The 20,068-nt window shown below is 41.7% G+C and overlaps 1 protein-coding gene across 4 annotated transcripts; it reads right to left on the minus strand.

Annotated features, from left to right (window-relative positions):
- Window positions 1-82: 82 nt before the first annotated feature.
- Window positions 83-20,028, minus strand: pik3ca (phosphatidylinositol-4,5-bisphosphate 3-kinase, catalytic subunit alpha). Of its 4 annotated transcripts, none has more exons than XR_006020963.1 (22): window positions 19,499-20,028; window positions 17,196-17,599; window positions 16,858-17,067; window positions 16,353-16,603; window positions 12,354-12,599; window positions 12,128-12,213; window positions 11,849-11,954; window positions 10,806-10,958; window positions 9,728-9,862; window positions 9,290-9,414; window positions 9,026-9,107; window positions 8,311-8,475; window positions 8,042-8,145; window positions 7,624-7,795; window positions 6,428-6,534; window positions 5,627-5,748; window positions 5,461-5,539; window positions 5,175-5,345; window positions 4,968-5,085; window positions 4,724-4,875; window positions 3,812-4,201; window positions 83-865 (listed from the first exon to the last, which is right to left on the minus strand). XR_006020963.1 is itself a non-coding variant. In XM_042056094.1 (21 exons), the coding sequence occupies exons 2-21, from the start codon at window positions 17,545-17,547 to the stop codon at window positions 3,931-3,933; spliced, it is 3,207 nt and encodes a 1,068-aa protein (XP_041912028.1). In that variant the 5' UTR covers window positions 17,548-17,599; window positions 19,586-20,028; the 3' UTR covers window positions 83-3,930. The 4 variants fall into 4 exon arrangements, 2 of the variants coding, with proteins under 2 accessions (XP_041912028.1, XP_041912027.1); XR_006020962.1 differs by having other exon boundaries at window positions 83-3,650; XM_042056094.1 differs by having other exon boundaries at window positions 83-4,201; window positions 19,586-20,028.
- Window positions 20,029-20,068: the final 40 nt, after the last annotated feature.

Below are 20,068 nucleotides of genomic sequence, written 5' to 3' on the forward strand. Positions count from 1 at the left end.
TGGCCTAACATCTCTCTATGGGTGTCACTAGCATTTTGGAGACAACTGATACTTTTAAGAACACCATTCAAGTACTGTATAATTATACTGAAATATGTTTATTTGTACATCGTCACATAACACTCAAAATACTGGAGACAAACAGGGTACAAAGCAAGTTAACTGTGGTGCACAATGAAAGTACATAAATGAAAATGGGGGTCTGTTATTGGTTAGTAATTTAGATGTAATAGGGGGTTACTAGAGTGCAGTCTTAGGCCAAACTTTAAAAGGTACATGAAAATAAACCAAATAGGGATTTCTTATTCAAATCTCATGCTGAATGAATGTATGTAAGAGTATTTGGCCCATAATATAGTCATAGTAGTGATGGCGATAATATAATAATAATAATAATAATGTATGAAAATAGAATTTAAGATGTAAATGGCTAAGTACTCTCCAGAATGATACAGAAATGTAACCACTGAAAACATTTCAGTACAGCACAGGAACCTATATTGACCTTGCTTTTCAACATCACCTTCTGAAAGTCCTCAAATATGTCAAATGCATTTTAATATTTGTTTTACTTCAAAATAGGGCCCAAATGGGCACACATTAGTGTTTCTAACCATAGTGCGACTTAAACAACCTAAAAGATTTTAACATTCACAATCGGTATGAAACTGCCTATGCAAGCCAACCTTCAGTGCTACACCACATGGCAACAACAGCTCTGTTTTTGACATACAAAGGTGGTTCTGAGCCATGAAATTCAAGTAAAACATTTTGAAACTGAAGTATGAAAGGTTTTTTTTTCTTTTTTTCTTTTTTGTCATAGAAAAGATGCTAGAAGTCCAACATCTCAATATAGTCCCAGTTGCTGTAAAAAAAAAAAAAAGGCTTAAAAGTATTAACCACAAAATGACATAATAATTCCAATGGGCCTTTAGTGGGTCCAGCCCAGGAGGATCTGTAGCCTGTACAGACAACAGAACACCAAAGAGAGTGAGGAGAACCATGCAGTTAATGGCTTCAAAGGGGGCCAAAGTAAGGCTACTTAGCATTTCTAGCTTCTAATGCATCTGATCCATCCATTTCATATAGTAAAGGAGTACAATTGGTTACATTGCTTAAAAATACATGCAAGAGAATTAAGGTCAGTGTCCTTTCAAACAAAACAAAAAGGCATTTGAAGGAAAAACAAACAAAAAGGAAAACAATTACATAGTGCAATAAACACCTGCATACACCAAATATTGTCAAATTGTGTATACCTATTCATTGGTTTACTGCAAATGAGAACCACATGTTTTTTAACCCTCAAGTATCGCAGATGAATGCGTAAGAAGTCTGGAATTGCACAATCAAATCCAAAAACTTTCAAGATTTGATGGAAATGGTCTGGAGGGAAAAGTGTTGATGTTTGATGCATTCGTAATATAGCTACATGTTTGACCGTCAAATGAATTTGGATATTAGTTTTGTATTACTGTGTTTCTGTAAGATTTCTGTCAGTGGCAGAAACGTCCTCAGAAAGTAAACTGACCCCCCCCCCCCCCCCCCCCCCCCCCCCACACACACACACACACACACTACAGCTTTCTTTCTGTCTGAGCTTATAACTCTATAACTTCGAACAAAGCTAGTTTGTGCCTTTCTAGCATATCTGAGAAGATAACACACTCTGTGTAGTATTCTACTGTGCAAACACTGTTTCTCTGCATGTTATGATCAAAACCACACCTCATGGAGGAGACTTTGCCTGACCACTTCAGTGCTTTGTGTTCTCAATGGTAAGACGAAATACCATCTTAAAAAGAGGACGAACAAACAAAACAAAAAAAACTTTGGCTTTGGCTCATACAAAGAAAAAATATTTTCTGGGCAGAAAGGTTGTACAGCAAATGCCCTTTTCTTCCATTGATCAAAGAGAAGTTTCTGAAAGGACTGAAGTCTACCTCAAAGCATGATTTCACCTCATTAATAACCTTGTCAGTTTTTCAAAACATGCTGAAATCTTTGTCACAATTTGTTTAGTGAGCTCCTACTGACTGCACACATCTGGTTAGGTGATTTGATGGACATCATCAAATGGGCTAGAGGATGACCCCTATTTCATCAGTCCTTGTATGCCTATAGGGATATTGGCAGTCTAAAATATACCAATCACCCTAGCTTGAGAAGTTCATAACTGTCTGTTAATAAATCATGCTCATCTGTCTTTAGGGGTACATTTTCCTGATACTGGGCCATAGCTGGTCGGAAACCTAACGTTACATAACCAAATGATTAGACTGCTCAGACTAATGCCATCATAACACTAGCACTCTCAACAGGACTTTTCAGATCCGCCCGTTTTGGTTTGGTGGCATAAAAGTCAGGGTTGATAAGCACACCGTTAACTAGCGCGCGCACACACACACACACACACACACACACACACACACACGCATACACAATGTAGTTACAGTTCTGTTCTGTTTTCCTTTACAATATCTCACTGTACAATTTCCACCATAAGGAAGGTTGGGATCATTGCAAAGCAGTTAAATATATATACAGCTATTTAGACCAAACATACTATAGTGTTACACACAACGAACAAATCCACTCAATCCCGATTTCACAGTTTCCTTTTGCCTTAAGCATCGCACACTGCTCACACCCCTATCTAATGATGCTGCTTTTATGAAACAATCTCTTAGCACCTTTCTGTCTTCATACAAGGACTGCCCATATCACAACCATCTGTCCGCACAATGAAATATGACTCCGCATTAAAAAAAAGGAACCAACAGTTCTCAGACATTCATCTCAGCCGAGTCATCTAAAGCGCATGATGCGCTTTACCTAAGCAGCACTCTTCCAGAGACTTGCACTTGCCTTTCCTATAGCATCCAAAACACGAGCGCAGAACCAAGCACTCACTCATTGCACTTCAACTTACATTTAAGGCTTTGTATATCTACACTGCACAGGTTTTCTAGTTGCACATTCATCTTTCTTGACAGAATAAACTGGGCCCATGTTGTTAAGGTATAACAAGCACAATACGAGAGAGACAGGGGAGGGGTGGAAAAATGCAAAAGGAAAAAAAAAAGTTGTAAATAAATAAAAACACCTCAGCATGATCAGCCATGTTAGGGGAGCTTTCAGGAGCCTAGTTTGTTGGTGTCAGTGAAATGCTGTTGTTACCAGCAGTGTACACAAGGTGTCGCCGCTGGGCCTCTGCACATCAGTCCCTTCCACAGAAACATCTTTTTAGTGCGTGTGTACATGAGTTGACAGGGACAAGTTGTAGACCTCAAATGGAAAGGAAAGGGGGAGGGGGAGCAGGCTAAAAGAAATAATACCCTGTTTCGCTTGGGAGTTTCAGAGTTCCGTGCATATTTTGAAAGGCATTTAAAGTTTGAGGAAGACTTTACACCCCCAAAGCTCCTGAAACGTAAAGAGGCGATTGTTGTTGGTTTTTTTTTTTTTGCTTGTTTCTTTTAGTTTTCTTACAAAGAGGCATGAAAGGAATGAACAACTCCAACCAGTCTCTCCAAACATGAAAGTAATTCCAAAAAATAAGCAGCCAACACTGAGGAGAGACAGAGGAATTGGCAGGTACTACACTGTGAACCATTGGTTGTAGGCAGGTAAAGTTTCTTCTTTTAGAGATGCTGCAGGTGAGAGAAACACAAACAAAGAATGAAGAGAGTAAAAAGACAAAACACACACACAAAGAAAAAAGGTCACTCTGGATTGTGTAGTGCTCTGTAGGCCGCTCGCAGCGCTCCCCTACGAGTTCATGAGGTTTGAGTGTGCCACTGTGCCAACCTACAGAGGGAGGGGGAGGGGGCAGTGTGTGTTCCGTCCGTCCAACCTTCCGTATGACCGTACGTCCACTCTCCGCTCACCCTGCGGATGCTCGCGCTCTGTGTGAGCGCTCAGAGTCTCGTCTCAGTTCTGGGCGTGGTGCCGGATGGTGTGGAAGATCCAGTCCATTTTGGTGGTCCAGCCGCCGTGGTGAGCGTCGTTCATCTGCTTCATGAAGTAGTCCAGGGCCTCCTGCTCCGTCTTGTCCAGAGCCAGAGTCTTGCGGATGTACGCAATGTCATCGAAGCTTTGCAACTCGGGCATCCCAGAGCCCAGCATCATGGAGAAGAGGTTGATGAACAGGTTTGCATGCTGCCTGATAGCTAGGTAGGCCTTGTAGCACATCTCCTGGAACCTATATTGAAACACATAAAATATATATATATGCAAAAAGACATCAATTGAAAAGATATATGAATCATTTTAATGTCTAACACAGAACCCATTTCCACCCATTAAGTCTCCAGACCATCTCAAATCAAATAGCACCCTCACAGGAGACAAAGTGCACCTTTCAGTGCAATCTTGGATGAGCCTGTTCATTTTAGAGCTCTTTCAGGGGCAACTGAATTGGAAACCTGATAGAGGACGGAAGTGTGAAAGGGAGACAGGAAACTTGGCAGGCGGTGCCGTGTGAGACTATTGTCAGAATGGGGAGTACTGGGAAGAGGCAAGCAGGGAAGCCCTGTTAGGAAACATAAAAGGGACCATTGTTTTTTTGGCCCACTCTTCACACTCCCTCCACTCCAGGCACTGGGCGGGTATTCTCTCGGCCGGCCAATGGCCAAATGATTAGGTTCGGAGCACAAGAGAGGCATTCTCTCCAGCAGACTGAAAACAGACACAAACACACACAAAGACAGAAGCAAACACAAACCTCTCAAACTCTCTTGTTTTTGTGCACTCTTGCGTCCCTTTGCTTATGACTATTAAAAAGTCTTGTGTTAAGACGAAGGGCACTCGCTCTCTTTTGTAGCCAAACTTCTTCTTCTTGTGGTCCAGGAAATGGCCAAAGTCTATGTGAAACAGCTGAACAGAGGATATTCACAGTTACTGTCTGGCAAACCTATAAAAGGTTTACTAAGGGGAAACTTGGCACCATGTGAAGACAATGAGCCTACCTGTCCATCATCCTTCACCATAATGTTACTATTATGTCGATCACCTATTCCCAGAATGAACGTGGCTACGCAATAGCCAGCACATGATCGTGTAAACAGGTCAATGGCCATATCATACCTAGTGAAAATAACAAAAACAAATATTTCTCAATCAAACAGAGACTTGAGGGGGGGTGGGGTAAATGAACACAAATGAAATCTCCCTACATCTCTCCCTTGTTCTTGTCCTTCAACCACTGGTGTAGGGTGGAGCTGTTGAACTGTAACGCTCCCTTCAGGCCTCCTTTGCACTGGATCTGCATGATGGTGTGGGAACTTCTCACCACTTCAATCAGACCCACACAGTCACCAATAGAAAGACAACCATACGGCAGCATCCTGAGGCAAAGCAGAAACACACCACAAACCATCAGTTCAAAACCAACTTCTCACATAAGCTGGGGAGAATGGTTAACGTTTGGATTTGTAGAGCAATCCCTATTCCATGAAATACCTTAGGTCTAAGCCTTGGTTTTGCCAGATGTTTTCCATTATTCTAATGATCTGAAGTGTTAGCATATCTTGCCGTAGATCTGAAAGAGAGGATACAGGTGAGGGGTTAGACTTAGATTTGGTAGTGGGCTGGTGTAGGGGTGTGGTGCCGAGGAGGGCTAAGTTACCGTCTCCATTCTTGAAAATGATTTCATTGTTCTGGAAGAGCAGCTCTGACATGATGTCGGGATTCTCCCAGTTCAGCCACAGCGGCCTCTTGGCTGACGACATGATTCGACACTCATCAAACCTGCCAGATATACAGACATTTCAGCACTACATATCAGTAATGCTCAATACAGTCGGACCGGTCATACGGCCTTCCTGATTTTTGTGTCACGTTAAATTAGTTAAGTGAGTTTATATCAATAGAGAAGAGAAAGACAACAGGACATTTTTCACTTCACTCTTTGACGGGGAAGAGAAAACACTTAGAAGATTACGCACTACTATAACAACCAAATCCTAAAAATTAAAGACAGGTCAGCAGATGTTAGGTTATTGAGGCTGCACGCACAACAGAAATTATCATTGCCCAGAGACATTGGCCAAGAATGTGAACACCAACTTCACTTGAAACTCCGCAATTTACATCATGTTCCGATTATGATTCAACTTCATTACAAGAGGAACTTGCCCAGAATTATGCAAGTTCATTGACGTTGTTCCAAATAATACAGAACTGAATTGGTCTGTTGTATTGCTGAATCAGCCCAACAATTTTCTTGTCTATTCACAGCTTCATTTTTCATTTGTGATTTTCCACACAAATTTCATTCACACGATTCATGAAAATTGACTGGAAGCTTATGGACATATTAGTCAAAAGTATGAGAGTACAATTAAATGACAATGTTGAGGCAACAAATGAGGAGGGCATTATTGTCCTTCTATCACATGTGCCCTTTATGTGTTTATTACGTGCTTACCGTAGGTTGCCCAGCTGGTGTGCTGGGTTGAGTGGAGAGGTGAAGTTCTGGAGAGCGTCCATGTAGTCTGGCCTCCTCATCTGCTCCACCAGGAACTTCATCTGCACCTGGAGAAAGAGAGCACATGGCCGACGTTGGCAAAGAGACATGCTGGAGATAACACACCCAATAACACTCGGCCTTTAATCCATTTTTCACATTATACATTTTCAAATTCTAGTTAATTAGCAGTGTTACCTATTACAACTTCTGTGTCAGTGTCACACCTAGCTCCATGTAACAATCAATTCTACAAAATGATTAACATTTTAATTCACAACCTACCAAAACCTTGCACATGAAGCATGCATATCAAAGCTGGCCTTTGTGACCATCATGTAAGTACAGCATTATTTATGACATAGGAATAATACCTTATTCTAATTCTTGGTTTAAGCTAACTTTAATGCACCACTCACTCCTCACTGTTTCATTAAAACGGACATGCAGTCTCTTGACAGGCATTTTTGTTCCTCTTGACTTGCATTACAATGAGGGAGCACAAGGGTTGTGTCTTCTTGGAAACCAAATCTCCCGACTGCCGTTGCTGCCACCATGCTTGACTAGTTCAGCTAACGAAGCCGAGCCCAGTGTGTGGGCAGGCAGACTCGGGAGATGGCAGCAGACCTGGAACTTTATTTAGAAGCCAGCCATGGGCCTGCCAGTGAGCAGGAACAGACCGGTGCTTGCTGGCTCTGGCTGTCCCGCGCTTGCTTGGCTCTGTTCATCTGGCATGCACAGAGTCCCCGGAGAATTGGCTTTCTGATAACTATCAGTGTAGTTGGTATTCCTAACGCCTTGTGTTTGCTTAGGTTTGTGGATGTGCAGTCATTTGTAGAACTGGATAGGCATGAGACCAAAATGCAAGAACCGGGGTTAATTTGATGAATGAGATGGTAAATAGACCTCTAAATACAGCCTTGGAATCATACATACCCAAGCCATTACTAAGCAATCTATCTAATGTTTAGCAATTTTCTACTCAAATCAGGAACGTGAATTAAACAACTACTTCACCAGGGAAATAATACAGCTTGGTGTATCGTTTAAAAAAGAAAAAAGAAAGAAAGAAAACAACATTTGTTCATTCAATTCCATGCTTTGGGACTAGCGCACACAACGTCAACCAGAAGAGAATGTGCAGTTTGTGGCCTCACCTTCTGAGTTTCATCCTTCTTCTCCTGCTTGAGGATGTCCGTGAGGTTGATGAGCTTCTCCATGGCTTCCACCTGTCGACTCAGGTGTTTCAGGTACATGCCACAGGCACGGCAGTAGGACTCCAGCAGCAGCCCAAAGCGCTGGCTCACAGTCTTATTGTGCATCTCCGACCTGCACACACACACACACAATTAGTGATTTGACTCGATTGTGTTTTGTTGCATTTGCGACATACATGTTGCACTGTACAGCCCTGCTGAGAAAAGCATCAGAATCTAACATCAAGGCTTGTCTTGCAGGAATTTACAGTAATTTAGTCAAATTCAGTGACCATTTCAAGAGCAATGTTCTTTTCTGCCATAAATTCCTATCAATGCCCGACCACCCTGGCAAATTCCACAGCAATGGCTGACTCACTTTAAGTGCCAAAAGAAGAAGTGTCCTATCCTCTGGTTAGTTAGGGCTTTCTTCAGTAAAAATCGGACCAGAGGATTATCCAGGTACTGCTCATACTTCAAGACCTTATGTGACAAAGAAAAAACTAGACAGTGAGAACTGACTGACAAATAAACACATCTGAGAATCAATCAAAATGAAAGGAAGCAGGGGGTTACATTTCTCTGTTTTCCACCATGACCACAATAGCCACAATCACTAGCCTGTAATCTTCTCCAGAGTTCTCTTACCTGAACAAGCTGAATGAGGTACTGGGACAGCTTGTCATCTGTCAAATACTTCTCAAGGCACCGTACAGCAAAGTCCCGAATCATTGGATCTGGATAGTTACAATCTAGCAACTCCATGGCTTGTTCAGGTTTTATTGCTGGCCATTCTTTCAGAAGGCAATACATCTAAACGTGACAAATAACAAGCTTAGTCAAGTCATCAAAATAAAGGTTTACTTTATAATATGACATGAAAGGTATATTCCCTCAACAAGTATTGGCAAATAAGTATACAAGTAATTCAAACTTTAACTTTTAAAGGGACACCAGGCAAGCCTGATGCTTTTTCTCTACGAAATTCCCCTTCGCTCGGTCTGAAGCTCTTTTCCTTTTCTTTGCATCTTCCGTCAAGGGTTTTCGTTGCTTCTTCGCCGGCTCTGCCATTATACACACGTTGGCAACAATCTCTAGCGTTTTGTTAGCCTGCCTCTGTGCTGTAAACTGATACTGCTTCGGTCGGCGGGTAGGATACACCGAACTTGCAAGTGGGATATTCTTCCTACAGGCAGTAGGGGCGGGCGAGAGAGCCTTCATTCGCCCCGTAATGAGTCATTTAACCATATACCGACTTACGAAGATGATTAATTAACACGAAAACGTTGCCTGGTGTCCATTTAAGTAGTTTACTTCCAATTCATTCAAATGTAATATTAATGACAGCAATGTTATATAGTACCTGTGCTACTTCATCACGCGAGTTCCACTTCACTGCAAGTAAAATCTTGGGCAAGATTTCTGGCATATTCGCAGAATATTGCCTGAAAGGACAAAACAGGATACATATGGTAAATCAACTACAATCTTTTCCAGACACAACTACTCAGGGAGTGGGGTGAGACCATGGTTAGAATGAACTAGTATGACAAGTTAGTTTCATTCTGCACTTAGGAAACACAGAGACGTAAATGGCAAAGACAGGAAAGCCGCACAGTATGGGTACCTGTGTCTCCAGAGGAAATCCTTCTCCTGCTCAGTGATCTCAGAGAGTGGATCTCTGTTGCACAAATGTCTAAGCTGCTCGATGTCACTTTCAGTCATGGCATGGTCGCGAGCCAGGCGGGAACTCTGTAAGTGATAGCACACAACGCTAGCTTCAATCAGCATCAGTGCAATCTTCTTCTTTGATCTGGCACCACTAATTAGCAAGCACATCCCATGAGACCTTACAGGACATACAGTCAGATAAGTACTGCTTACAATGGTACCAAGAAAGACACACGTTCCCTTCACTTTATTTCGGCAGTAAGTTAGTTAATATACAGACAAATGCTATTGGAATTCTCTTCTAGCAGCATGTGGACAAGCTCACCGAACATGATGACCATCAACAAATGTTTATTACAGGTTAATGCAAATAGGCCTTGGCTAATGCGCTTACCTGACCAGTTTGGCAGTAATTGTATCCCATCTCTCTAGATATGATCCAATTAGCATGATCCTCCACGGTGGCCATGTCGGGGAACTTCACAGGACTGCTGAAATAGTCAAACTCCAACTCCAGGCAAGGGGTTTCCTAAAACCAAGAAATGCAGACGGCATAGGTAAAAACGCTCATCTCACAATTGACCTGTCGCTAAGCACCACCCTTAGAACGCTGATGAGCCAATGACAGTCCAGCCTCAACGAGACTCGGACATCAGCTCGGACAACTCCATAGGAAACAACAGGGAGGAGGCATACAATTACAAATTAATGGTTATTTATGGAGTTTATTAACTCAAAAAAACCCGACGGATAACCATGGTCAAACGTTTCGCATGGGGGACGTGTAATACTGATAGCCGGTAACCCGAGAGGCTAGAAAACAGGGTACATTTTCATCAACAGTAGCCTACAGGACGTCTCTCGCGTTTGCAACAGCTCGACGTAATGTAGGCTACTAAGCCAACAAGGTGGGCACAGGTTCCCTGTTAAATTCCAAGATGAAAATGCTCATTAACCAACTACTATATTCTTACATCAAATATTACGGCTACTCGCCGGCTACATGGCTACTCGCCACAACTGCTTGTCACCTTGTATGTATTCTAAAGTTTTGAATACACCCTTCCATAGCATAATTAAGTCCCTTTTGATAGCTTCTGGAGGAAAGTAAATCCTTTATCGACCAAAACATCCTCAAAGCCTGCTTTCATATACTGCCAGCTGCCATTGTCCACAATGTATTTCTAATCAAGTCTGGTTTGTTTATCCGAGTTTTCACACGGTAACAATGGAGGGCGGGGCTTAGCTACAGGTCAATTCTACGTTGACTGAGGAAATAGCTTGTATTGTGGCCATTGTATTGCTGCCATAGACCTGCAGACAAATGAGGATCTGCACGGCAAATATTCTATCAATTTGCACAGGTGTGCCATAGCCCTGTGTTTTTATTACACCTGTTAAACAGATACTGTAGGGCTGCAAGGTGAACTTCAGGACATGCTTTGTGAGGGTTTTGTGAGCTGGGCATTTACCTTATTGGGATTGGACCCAGTGACACCAATAGGGTTGAGCAGGTCCTCCAGGCCATGAGGTACAGGCCAAAGATTCAGCGCCATCTTGCCTGACACCAGAGTGTCAGTGTAGTCAAAGAGGTTCACATTTCCCCAGGCAAGTGGACAGTGCTCCTGTGTAGTGGAAAATTCAGGAGTGAGCTTTCTGTGTACGTCTGTGCCATGCAGAATAACCAAAGTCACATTACTAGCATAACCGTGCTTGCTACAAGTACAGATAAAAAAAGCTATTTTGTTTACTTATTTGCCATTTCACTAGCTACAAACATGGATTTGACAGCAAATACAGTCCTTGAATCGCAAAAGCTGTTACATTGACTATACACATTAAAATGTAGCTGGCTACATGGATAGCTAGCTAGAACTGTGCACAGCTGAACATATTGTAATTCTACCCATCTTAAGGCAAGAGGCTGTACTCTGAACAAGCAAATACCAGGACACCAACATAATATTCTGAGCATAGGACATGCAATGGGCAGATGTGCTGTACAAATAAGGAAGTGTAACTGTTCAGCTTTACAAGTTATTTTAGGGATGTTTAAAAGTGCTGCTGTCATAGACCATTATTGCTTAGCATCTATTCTCCAATCTCTCTTGAACCGAGGACAGTTTTCTATAGCAACTGAAGTATGTGTGCACCCAAATCATTATTTTTTCCTTTTTCAAAAGCTTAGCTAAAAATAGAAACTTCAACATGAAGTCCCTTGTAGTACCACATAGGCGTTCAAGCTCCAGGGTGCGACTCTTTCAGGGCAATTGCTCCTCCAAAAATATCAGTTACACACAAGCCCTGCCACACTGCCACAATCACACCATGTAATAAAAGCGAGAGCTTGAACCTGTAATCCGACCACATTTGGTTAAGCAGGGAAAAAACATGCAGACAGAGCTCACTAATCAGCCAATGCAGAGAAGACGGTGAAACAGACCCTGGCCTGCACTGACCTATTCGGCTGCCTAATTAAGGTCTTGTTTAGTCTCAGCGGCCGTCAGGCAGTTACCTCTTTTGCCCCCTTCCTCCCTTTAACCGAGCAGATGGACAGACAGAGGCGGGCGGCCCTCGGGATATCAGGAATGTACATGTCATATTGCAGCCATTCATTCCACCTGCAGGCCAATGCAAAATAGAAAGAACCAGAATCAACAGTGGTTGAGGAGTACAGAGCAGCATCACTGCTTTACATAAAATAAGAACATGCTAACAAGAGCCGTCATCCATCCAGCTGATGAAGACGAAAGCTGAACTGGAAAACATAGACTTCTAAAGTGCTGTTTATTACCTGGGATTAGAGCATGGTACACGTTGTGTGTTGACATTATCGCACAGCTGCTCACCACCATGGTAGATCCCTGTCCGCACATAAATCTACAACAACAACAACAACAACAGACTTAGACTACACACTAAGCACACATACAGCTTAAGTCAGCTACATTACAATTTAAAACACAATATATAGATAAATGTATATCAGTTGATGGAACTGTTTGAAAAGGGAAACCAACCTTGTCAATGTCCCTGATGTTTACATTAACGTATGTGGCACATAGCACACGTATCCTCAACATGCCATTGATTGTCCACAGGGACTTTGTGGAGGCCTCGCCGTTCATGTATGGGGTTGCTGTGGAGATGCGACGGGCGTAGGAGGGCATAGTAAAGTTGTCCACTGGTAGCTGAGAGTAAAGGCTGTCTTTCGCCATCAGCATGAGGTTGGGCATTCGAGTCAGCATAATACAGCTCCTCACATACTGAAAGAAACAGGCCAGGTAGCATTAGGTACATGTTAGCAATTCTAAAAGGGTTCAAAAAGCAGTTCAAGGTGCTATTTGTTTAGAAATGACAGATTACATGGAAATCCAAGGCACAAGAAGCTGTGCAAGTGATAATGGTAGCATCAGGAAATTTTGAAAAACCTCAAAACAACAAATTGTATAATTACATTATTGTGATACAAGAGGACATGAGTTTTGCTGTAAAACTCTTAGCATGATACGTTGAAGTCTTTATTTTGTTTTGGGACAGATTATCACTTCATGGATGTGAAGGATTGCGTACAACCTAAATAGATCTGAACAACTATCTCCATTTCTGCATAGCAATGTTTTCCATCAGATTTTTAAAAACAGCATAGATATGATCATAGTGAATCAAAACATGGAGGATAAACTTAATGTCCACACCCATAGGCCAGCCATGTGCAACATGGAAACAACCTCACTGAACCTGTTTAGGTGAAGGACAGCCACGGCAAGATTGGACAGCCTCATGTCAGTTTATTGCTTCACATTTTCCAAAACAACTAACACTGGCACAATGTCACAAGACTGGAATATCACTATGCACTTATAGGACCTGATAACAGATTTTGTTGAAGTTTTGTGGTTTTGTTTTAGCAGACAAAATGAAATTGCTTCCGATGATGTAATGATGAGTGCATAATAAATAAACAGTATTTTCAAGTATTACCATGCACTTTAACTATGTTGTTTCTGTTTTGTGTTCACATGTCAGACCCTTCTACATTTTAAGCCAATGCATAAAAAGACCCCAAAAGTATCTACATGCTCAGATGACACAGGAACAACTGTCAACAGTTATGCGTCAGTAGCTTGATAATACCAGACTCATTCACTTCGTTTAATTGTGTGGAGAGAGTCTATTCTCCATTGGAAAATATGGTAACACTTTACTTGACAGTATCGTCATGAGTGACATGACACCGTCATGAACACATGAACCCTAATCCTAACCCTAACTTGTTATGACAAAAAACCGAATGACACTTAATGACAGAAATGTTGTCATGAACCTTTATGACTTGTTTATGACACGTTCATGACAGTGTCATGTCACTCTTTTGTCGACATTGTCAAGTAAAGTGTAACCGAAAATATTTCCAACCCTAGCATCATAATGGCCGTAGACTGCGTTCACTTTGAAATCATTGATCCAGACAGTCTAGTATTTCAGTGAGATAAAAATGAGCTGAGATACAGGCTGGCGGGGCGAGGCTAATGTAATTCTGTAAGTGTAGAAAAATGTTGATGTTTTCACAACACAACCATGAGTTGCACCTTTAAAATGGACCCACAAGATTGTTTCACGGTTGCCATTGTTTGCTTAGTTAGTCTATTCAAAGGACTAAGTAGCACAACGATCAAAACTATGAATTAAGCTCATTCAAGTTAGCCAACTTGGACAAAATACACAAGCTGAACACAAATGTGGATCCAAAGCTGGATCATTTTAAAATCTTTCCTTGCCAAACTGTGTCAAAAAAACACAAACAAAACAAAGGTTTCCCTACTGAAGAATATAAGTGGCCTCACGTCATATAATACGTTTTGCCTAAAATGTTGGCTTTAAAGAAGCACTATGCAGGTCTGGTTATTCCTTCGCTGTTTCTGGGTTTTCGCCGGATTTGGGCTCGCATTTTTCACTGCACAGCTCCCCCTGCAGCTTCGGTAGCAAGTGACTGCTACACTAAACCCCCACTAGCTAGCGAGCTAGCCATCAAGAAATCACGCTAAACACATACAGGGCTCACAATAAAACGGTTGAGCAAACACATTGTTCAAGAGACTATCAAACCACATTACAAAGACGAAGTTCACCCAAGGGTAGGCTACTTACAATTTCAACAGCAACAAAGCCAAATCGGCATCCGTTTTGCAGTCTTCTTCGAAACTACAATCTGACTACATTTCCGAGGCGTGATTGGATACTTCCGTTTCGCGATTGGATACTTCTGGACCTTAGCCGGGCCAGGTCCAGAAAGTTGCATATTCGTTTTTTCAGCGGAGAAGCGATAGGGAGGAGGCGAAACACCCACCAAACGACGCAGAAAGTGTTGTAGAACCATCAGAACGACTCTCAACCTGCATATTAAGGTCATTTTTGCTAAAATTGTTGCATAGTGCTTCTTTTAAGGCACATCAGGTTAAGTCTTCAGAAAAAAGGCAAATGACAACATTTGCCTCATGAGAAATTAGTAGACCTATGTCAACATCTATCAGTAACTGGCAAGCACAAGCTTAAACCAACCATGAGGGTATTTTTACTGATTTTTCGTTTTGATTTTTTTAGTACCCAAGGTTGTAGAGACACTCTGAGAATGGCTCAGTCATTCTTACTCAACGCAAGTATGCAACCCAGACTCAGCCAGTTACAAAAGGCCACCAAGAAGTGTTACTGATGAAGACGCAACTGATAACACAAAGCAAGAGCAAGTACTCATGGTACAAGTACAAGTACAAAGCAAGAGCAAGTACCCATGGGGATCAATAAAGTATCTATCTATCTATCTAAGTACTCGGTGCACTCAGTGTGTTTCCGCAAAGGGCTCCATCTCTAGACCAGTAGATGAGATATTTTCTTTTGCAGCCAGTGATTCAGCAGTAAAGAGCTCATTTGTCCGCAATAGAAATGCTTGTTTCTACTGTACAGGTTTCCCCAGACTCTGCTGGCCCCTGTTTAATGAGCAGTATTAGAGTTCCCACTGTAAGTCAAATGTAAATTTCCATGACCTGACAAAAAACTGAATTTCCATGACCTTCTATAATGAATGGTACAATATTCAGAGCAACCACGTAGCATTCAAGCCTACTACAAAGTTGGGCTAACCACAAATACTCAAGCAAGCTGTAAACCTAACTAAAATATAACCAAATATATTTATATTTTTTATTCAGTGGAAATGCATGGATTCCAGTTGCTGCTTGCTGCTACTGGAAGAAACTGGAATCCATGCATTTCCACTGAATTATTTTTGGAATCTGATCCCTTATATCATACCTGTTCATTCTTACTCGTTGCTCGACTTATCGTGACTAAATTCAAGATGGCTGCAAACGCTAAACTTCGTGAAGATACTGTCTGTATAAATCGTCTTGTAAGTAAACTACCAGTGCTTTTTCAAAGTTCTCAATGTCTCGTTTTAAATGTCAGGGCCCTCGGAAGTCTACCAATGAAGTGTGGAGATACATTGAGCCTCGTAAATGGGTGTAAAACAGTGATTTATTTGCATGGCTAGCCCGATGCCGAAGCACCACTATTGAAAAAGCTGTTGGTAGCATCGGCTAACTAGCGCCAGATTTTGGAGTGCAGGGGACAAGCCGAGATGGGCTATGAGACATACGTTCACACTCGGTATCATGTTTCAATACACTTTAGGTCAATATCACACCGGAATTCTCCTTTAATTACAGGCCCCTCCTCACCCAAATATATCACACAAGTGAAATTAGGTTCCTTACTGCAAGGCTGACCATGGCCATACTGTATCCTCTGTTTTTTCTGCCTCTCTACTAAGAGTTAGAAGACTCTGGGAAGGTGATACATTTTGTGAAATGGCAAATACACTGTGGTAATAACATATCTGTAAAGCCGGTTATTAAACCAGCAGAAAGAGCAGTCCTACATTATTTCACCCTCAGATGAAAGAATATTAATATTATTGTATATTTAGCCTTGAATGATATACTGTACACTGGAGTACTTACCTTGTACTGACTGAGGGGATATTTTTCCAAAAGGTACTCATCACAGCCGCACACTTTGAGGATGTATTTCCCCTGATACTCCTGCACGCACATTTTCAGCTGCTCGGGTGAAAGCAGCATACTCCTAGTTTTCTTCCTAATGGCTTCTGCTATAACCTGCTCCGGCACACAGTCATGGTTGATCTTGAGTGTGTATTTCTGCTTGTCATTGTTAGGGGAGACTATTACCCAAATTACCACAATTATTTGACCTACAAGAAAAGAAAAACATTAATGAATGATGCATAAAAACAAAGGCTGATCTTGTCATCAAAGGACATCTTGATAATTCAGGACATTGGAAGAATGAAGAGCGAGTAGATATTACAGGGAGAAAAACTAAAAGAAGGTAAAAATGGACCATATACTGTTTGAGCATCGATATAAACATACATAGTATCAGCCAAGAATAGCGTAAAATCCTTGTGTAAGGGTCCATGTTTTTGCCTTTCCGTTAACTTCTTACCTTTGTCAAGTTTGGCATAGATGTGCTTGGGAAGCTCGGGCGAAGACTCCACATTGGGAGGGTAAACATATAATGCCCGACTATGAGGGCCATTGGCATCTCGGAGTTCCACAGAGTCTTTGCATACATTTAGAATGTTTCTTCGGAAGTCCTGGACCTCGGGGTCCTTCACCAAATCAAACTCACACACAGGCATGCCAATCGCAAAACCTGAAAGAGAATGGGAAAAACCTCAGCATATCTTGCATTTTCAACATGTGAGCCAAATGAACAATTAGCCTATGTATAGCCGATGTGTTTGTGTTTACAATGGAGAAAGGAGGAAGGAGGAAACGTACCAATCTCTCGGTTGAGAATTTTTTCCTCCCTGTTCCCCACAGGCTCAATTACTTTTAAGAAGGGCTGGAAGAGCCTGAGGTCACAGAGCCTCCTGGTCTCATCATAAAACTCTTCTCGCTCTGCCTCCTGGGTAACACTGACAAAGATGTAGGAAGTCTCCTCCTGCAGAAGATGGTGCAGCGGGTATTTCCGTGCCTCCTTGAACAGTTCATGTTTGATGGTGATAAGTGTGGCCTCACGGAGGCACTCCAGGGTAAGGATCATGCCATTGGGCAGCAGACAGTCCACTAGGATTTTCGGGGGCATCAAGTGGATGCCCCATAATTCCCCTGAAGAAGGCCTGGGCGGCATGTTCCTTAAATCTTCACAGTTTTACTTTGAAGGAAAAATATATCCTTAACTTCTGTTGAAAAAAAGGGAAAATAGACCAATGGGTAAATAGGTCATCAAAAATAAGGGCACATGTTGAAATTAGCATTTTCTGAACAAATAAGACACCATATTGACGTTGATATTTCATCATATAAGAGCATACCAAACACAGGCATTTTGTATCAAATCTTTAAAACAACTGCTTTGTAAACATGACAACAATGTTGTCCCTGTGTCCCAGTCACCTCCTACCAGGAAGACATCACCCTCTAGGTGAGTCACTGTATTATGACAAGAATTTCTAGTTCTAGTGGAGGCCAGGCTTTTCCCCACTGAAAGGAAGCCAAAACATTTGGCACTGAATGCTGAAGAGGATGACTCGTCCTTTCCCCCTTGCTCAGTAACAACACAATAAATGGGTGTAATGACTATCAGTATCGACACCATATTCTCCAAGCCCAATGCCAATACTCCAGTTTACCACTTCATAAACATATTATCTATCTATGTCCTGTAGGATTAACTGAATCACCTGCCTGATGTGACACTCACACTTATAGCAGTTGCTCTGTAGAGTGTGATTTGATAAAATATGTGTACAGTATCTGCCTTCATATTCTGGCCATCAACAACGTGCCCTTCTCTGTTCAGTCAAGCGCCAGGTGAGGCGTCATCTGTAGTATATTAGGCTACATCAGATAACCCAAGTACCTAAAAGTAACATGCAAGTTTGCCTCAACTTTGCGTAAACAACCTTACAAGTTAACATATACATGCATTATCTGGATCAACTTTTATTTAGATAGTCTTTTTTGACAAACATCTTGTCATAGTGCCCACATTTAGCTGGTTGATGACCGCTTGCTGATTTCAAGTGGCATATGCCCACTTTAACGTTAGCTAGTTCAGTTTAGTTATCTAATCTCTTTTAGATTATATTAACGTTAAAGTAGGCTGCGTTACGTTAGCTGACTAGCAGTAACATTAACATGTCAGCTCTGCAAAAATAATTGTTTGTTACATTCAGCCGACCCACGCAAACGTTAGGTTCGACTTCGACATTACAGCAGATATTACTCACCGATGTTAACGTTATTCTGTCATACAGACACTTACGTTACCCTATAATTTAATACAAACGACTACTCACAATAACGTTTAGGACAGAAAACGAATCACCTGTCTTTAATATGTAAGGACGGGATGATTAGTAAGGTATGCTAGCTAGCTACATCATTTAGTGGATGTTTTGGTGTAACCAATGAGTATAGAAGCCCTCTTTGGTGTAACAGCAGCTGCAGTGCCGCTGCGTTAGCGGTGTTAAACTTACAATAAACTGAAACAACTAAACAATCCTGGGTAGATAGGATATTGGTAGCCAAGTTAAATGTAACGTTATGTTGTGAGCAGTCAAACAGCATTATGATAGATGACAAATCGTCGTGTTATCAGTGCCTCCGTACCGTTGACTGTAAAGCCATACAGAGTATTTTGATTAAGATTAGCTTGCTATGCTAGGATTGCTAGGCTCCATTTACGGCAGAACTAAAATGCTCTGCTATCGCTGGCTGGCTAAGATCTTCAGAAACTAAACTCAGACCAGCTTTCTTAACATCAATGTAGCAAAAAAAGTACGGCTAGAAGCTCAAACTCCATTGCTATAACTCATATAGCTCTAGTTAACGGTGAAGCTTTGGAGGGTTGACGTTAAATAACTTGGCAAGTCACAAAATGCCATGCAAATAATCGATAGCTACTGTTAGCAAAGACGTTAGCGTTAGCTTCTATACTCTTTGACATTAGGTAGCCATAGCTAGATAGCCAGCTATCAAATTATGCTAGTTAGAAGCTAGCCACAGCTGCAAGATCATGGTGGTCAGCGACCATATGCACAAAAATACTGTCATGTCACCACTCCCTAAATACTAACCTTCTCTATTTAAAGTTGTTGGGTAATCCTCTATCTGTTTTCTTTCTTCAGTCATAAATGCAAACCTAATACGATGCTACGGCCTACCCCAATCTTGGAAGTCGCAGCTTCTCCATAGCAACAACGATTCCCATTTGTCTGGACATGGAGAGTTTCGTGGAAATCAAGCATTACAGATAAATCCAATAGACTGCATGGACCCACACATCGACCCCATTGCATACCACATGTAGAACTAACTGTCATATAAACCGTTTTGTAATTAGTTCAAGTGTAAACACGAATGGTGTTAGCTAAATCCGGGCTTGCAACCAATCGCTAGTTAGCCGCAGCAGAGGAAGCCCTACACCTACACTGGTATGATAAAGCGTCGCCAATTCTTCTTGAAACCGACTGTCCCGCGAGTTTTGATAGGCTTTGGCTAGAGTGGGCTACTTTGCCAACCTACAGCTACTTTATTGATCAACTCCTCCCATTCCATTGCAGATGGTTGGGACCCAGCATCATAAATGGAAAGGCAATCAGATTGTCTTTTGAATTAAGGAAAAAATACTTCAGCAAGGGGTTTGG

This window comes from Alosa sapidissima, chromosome 12 (assembly GCF_018492685.1).
Source record: "Alosa sapidissima isolate fAloSap1 chromosome 12, fAloSap1.pri, whole genome shotgun sequence".
Lineage (NCBI taxonomy): Eukaryota > Metazoa > Chordata > Actinopteri > Clupeiformes > Clupeidae > Alosa > Alosa sapidissima.

Excerpts from the sequence above, each read along its gene's own strand:
- pik3ca (XM_042056094.1), bottom strand. The coding sequence starts at position 17,547 with ATGCCGCCCAGGCCTTCTTCAGGGGAATTATGGGGCATCCACTTGATG. Across the intron at positions 8,146-8,310 it reads ACCTCATTCAGCTTGTTCAG|GTCTTGAAGTATGAGCAGTA; the intron begins GTAAGAGAACTC and ends TTGTCACATAAG. Across the intron at positions 4,202-4,723 it reads AAAACAAGAGAGTTTGAGAG|GTTCCAGGAGATGTGCTACA; the intron begins GTTTGTGTTTGC and ends GTTTCAATATAG.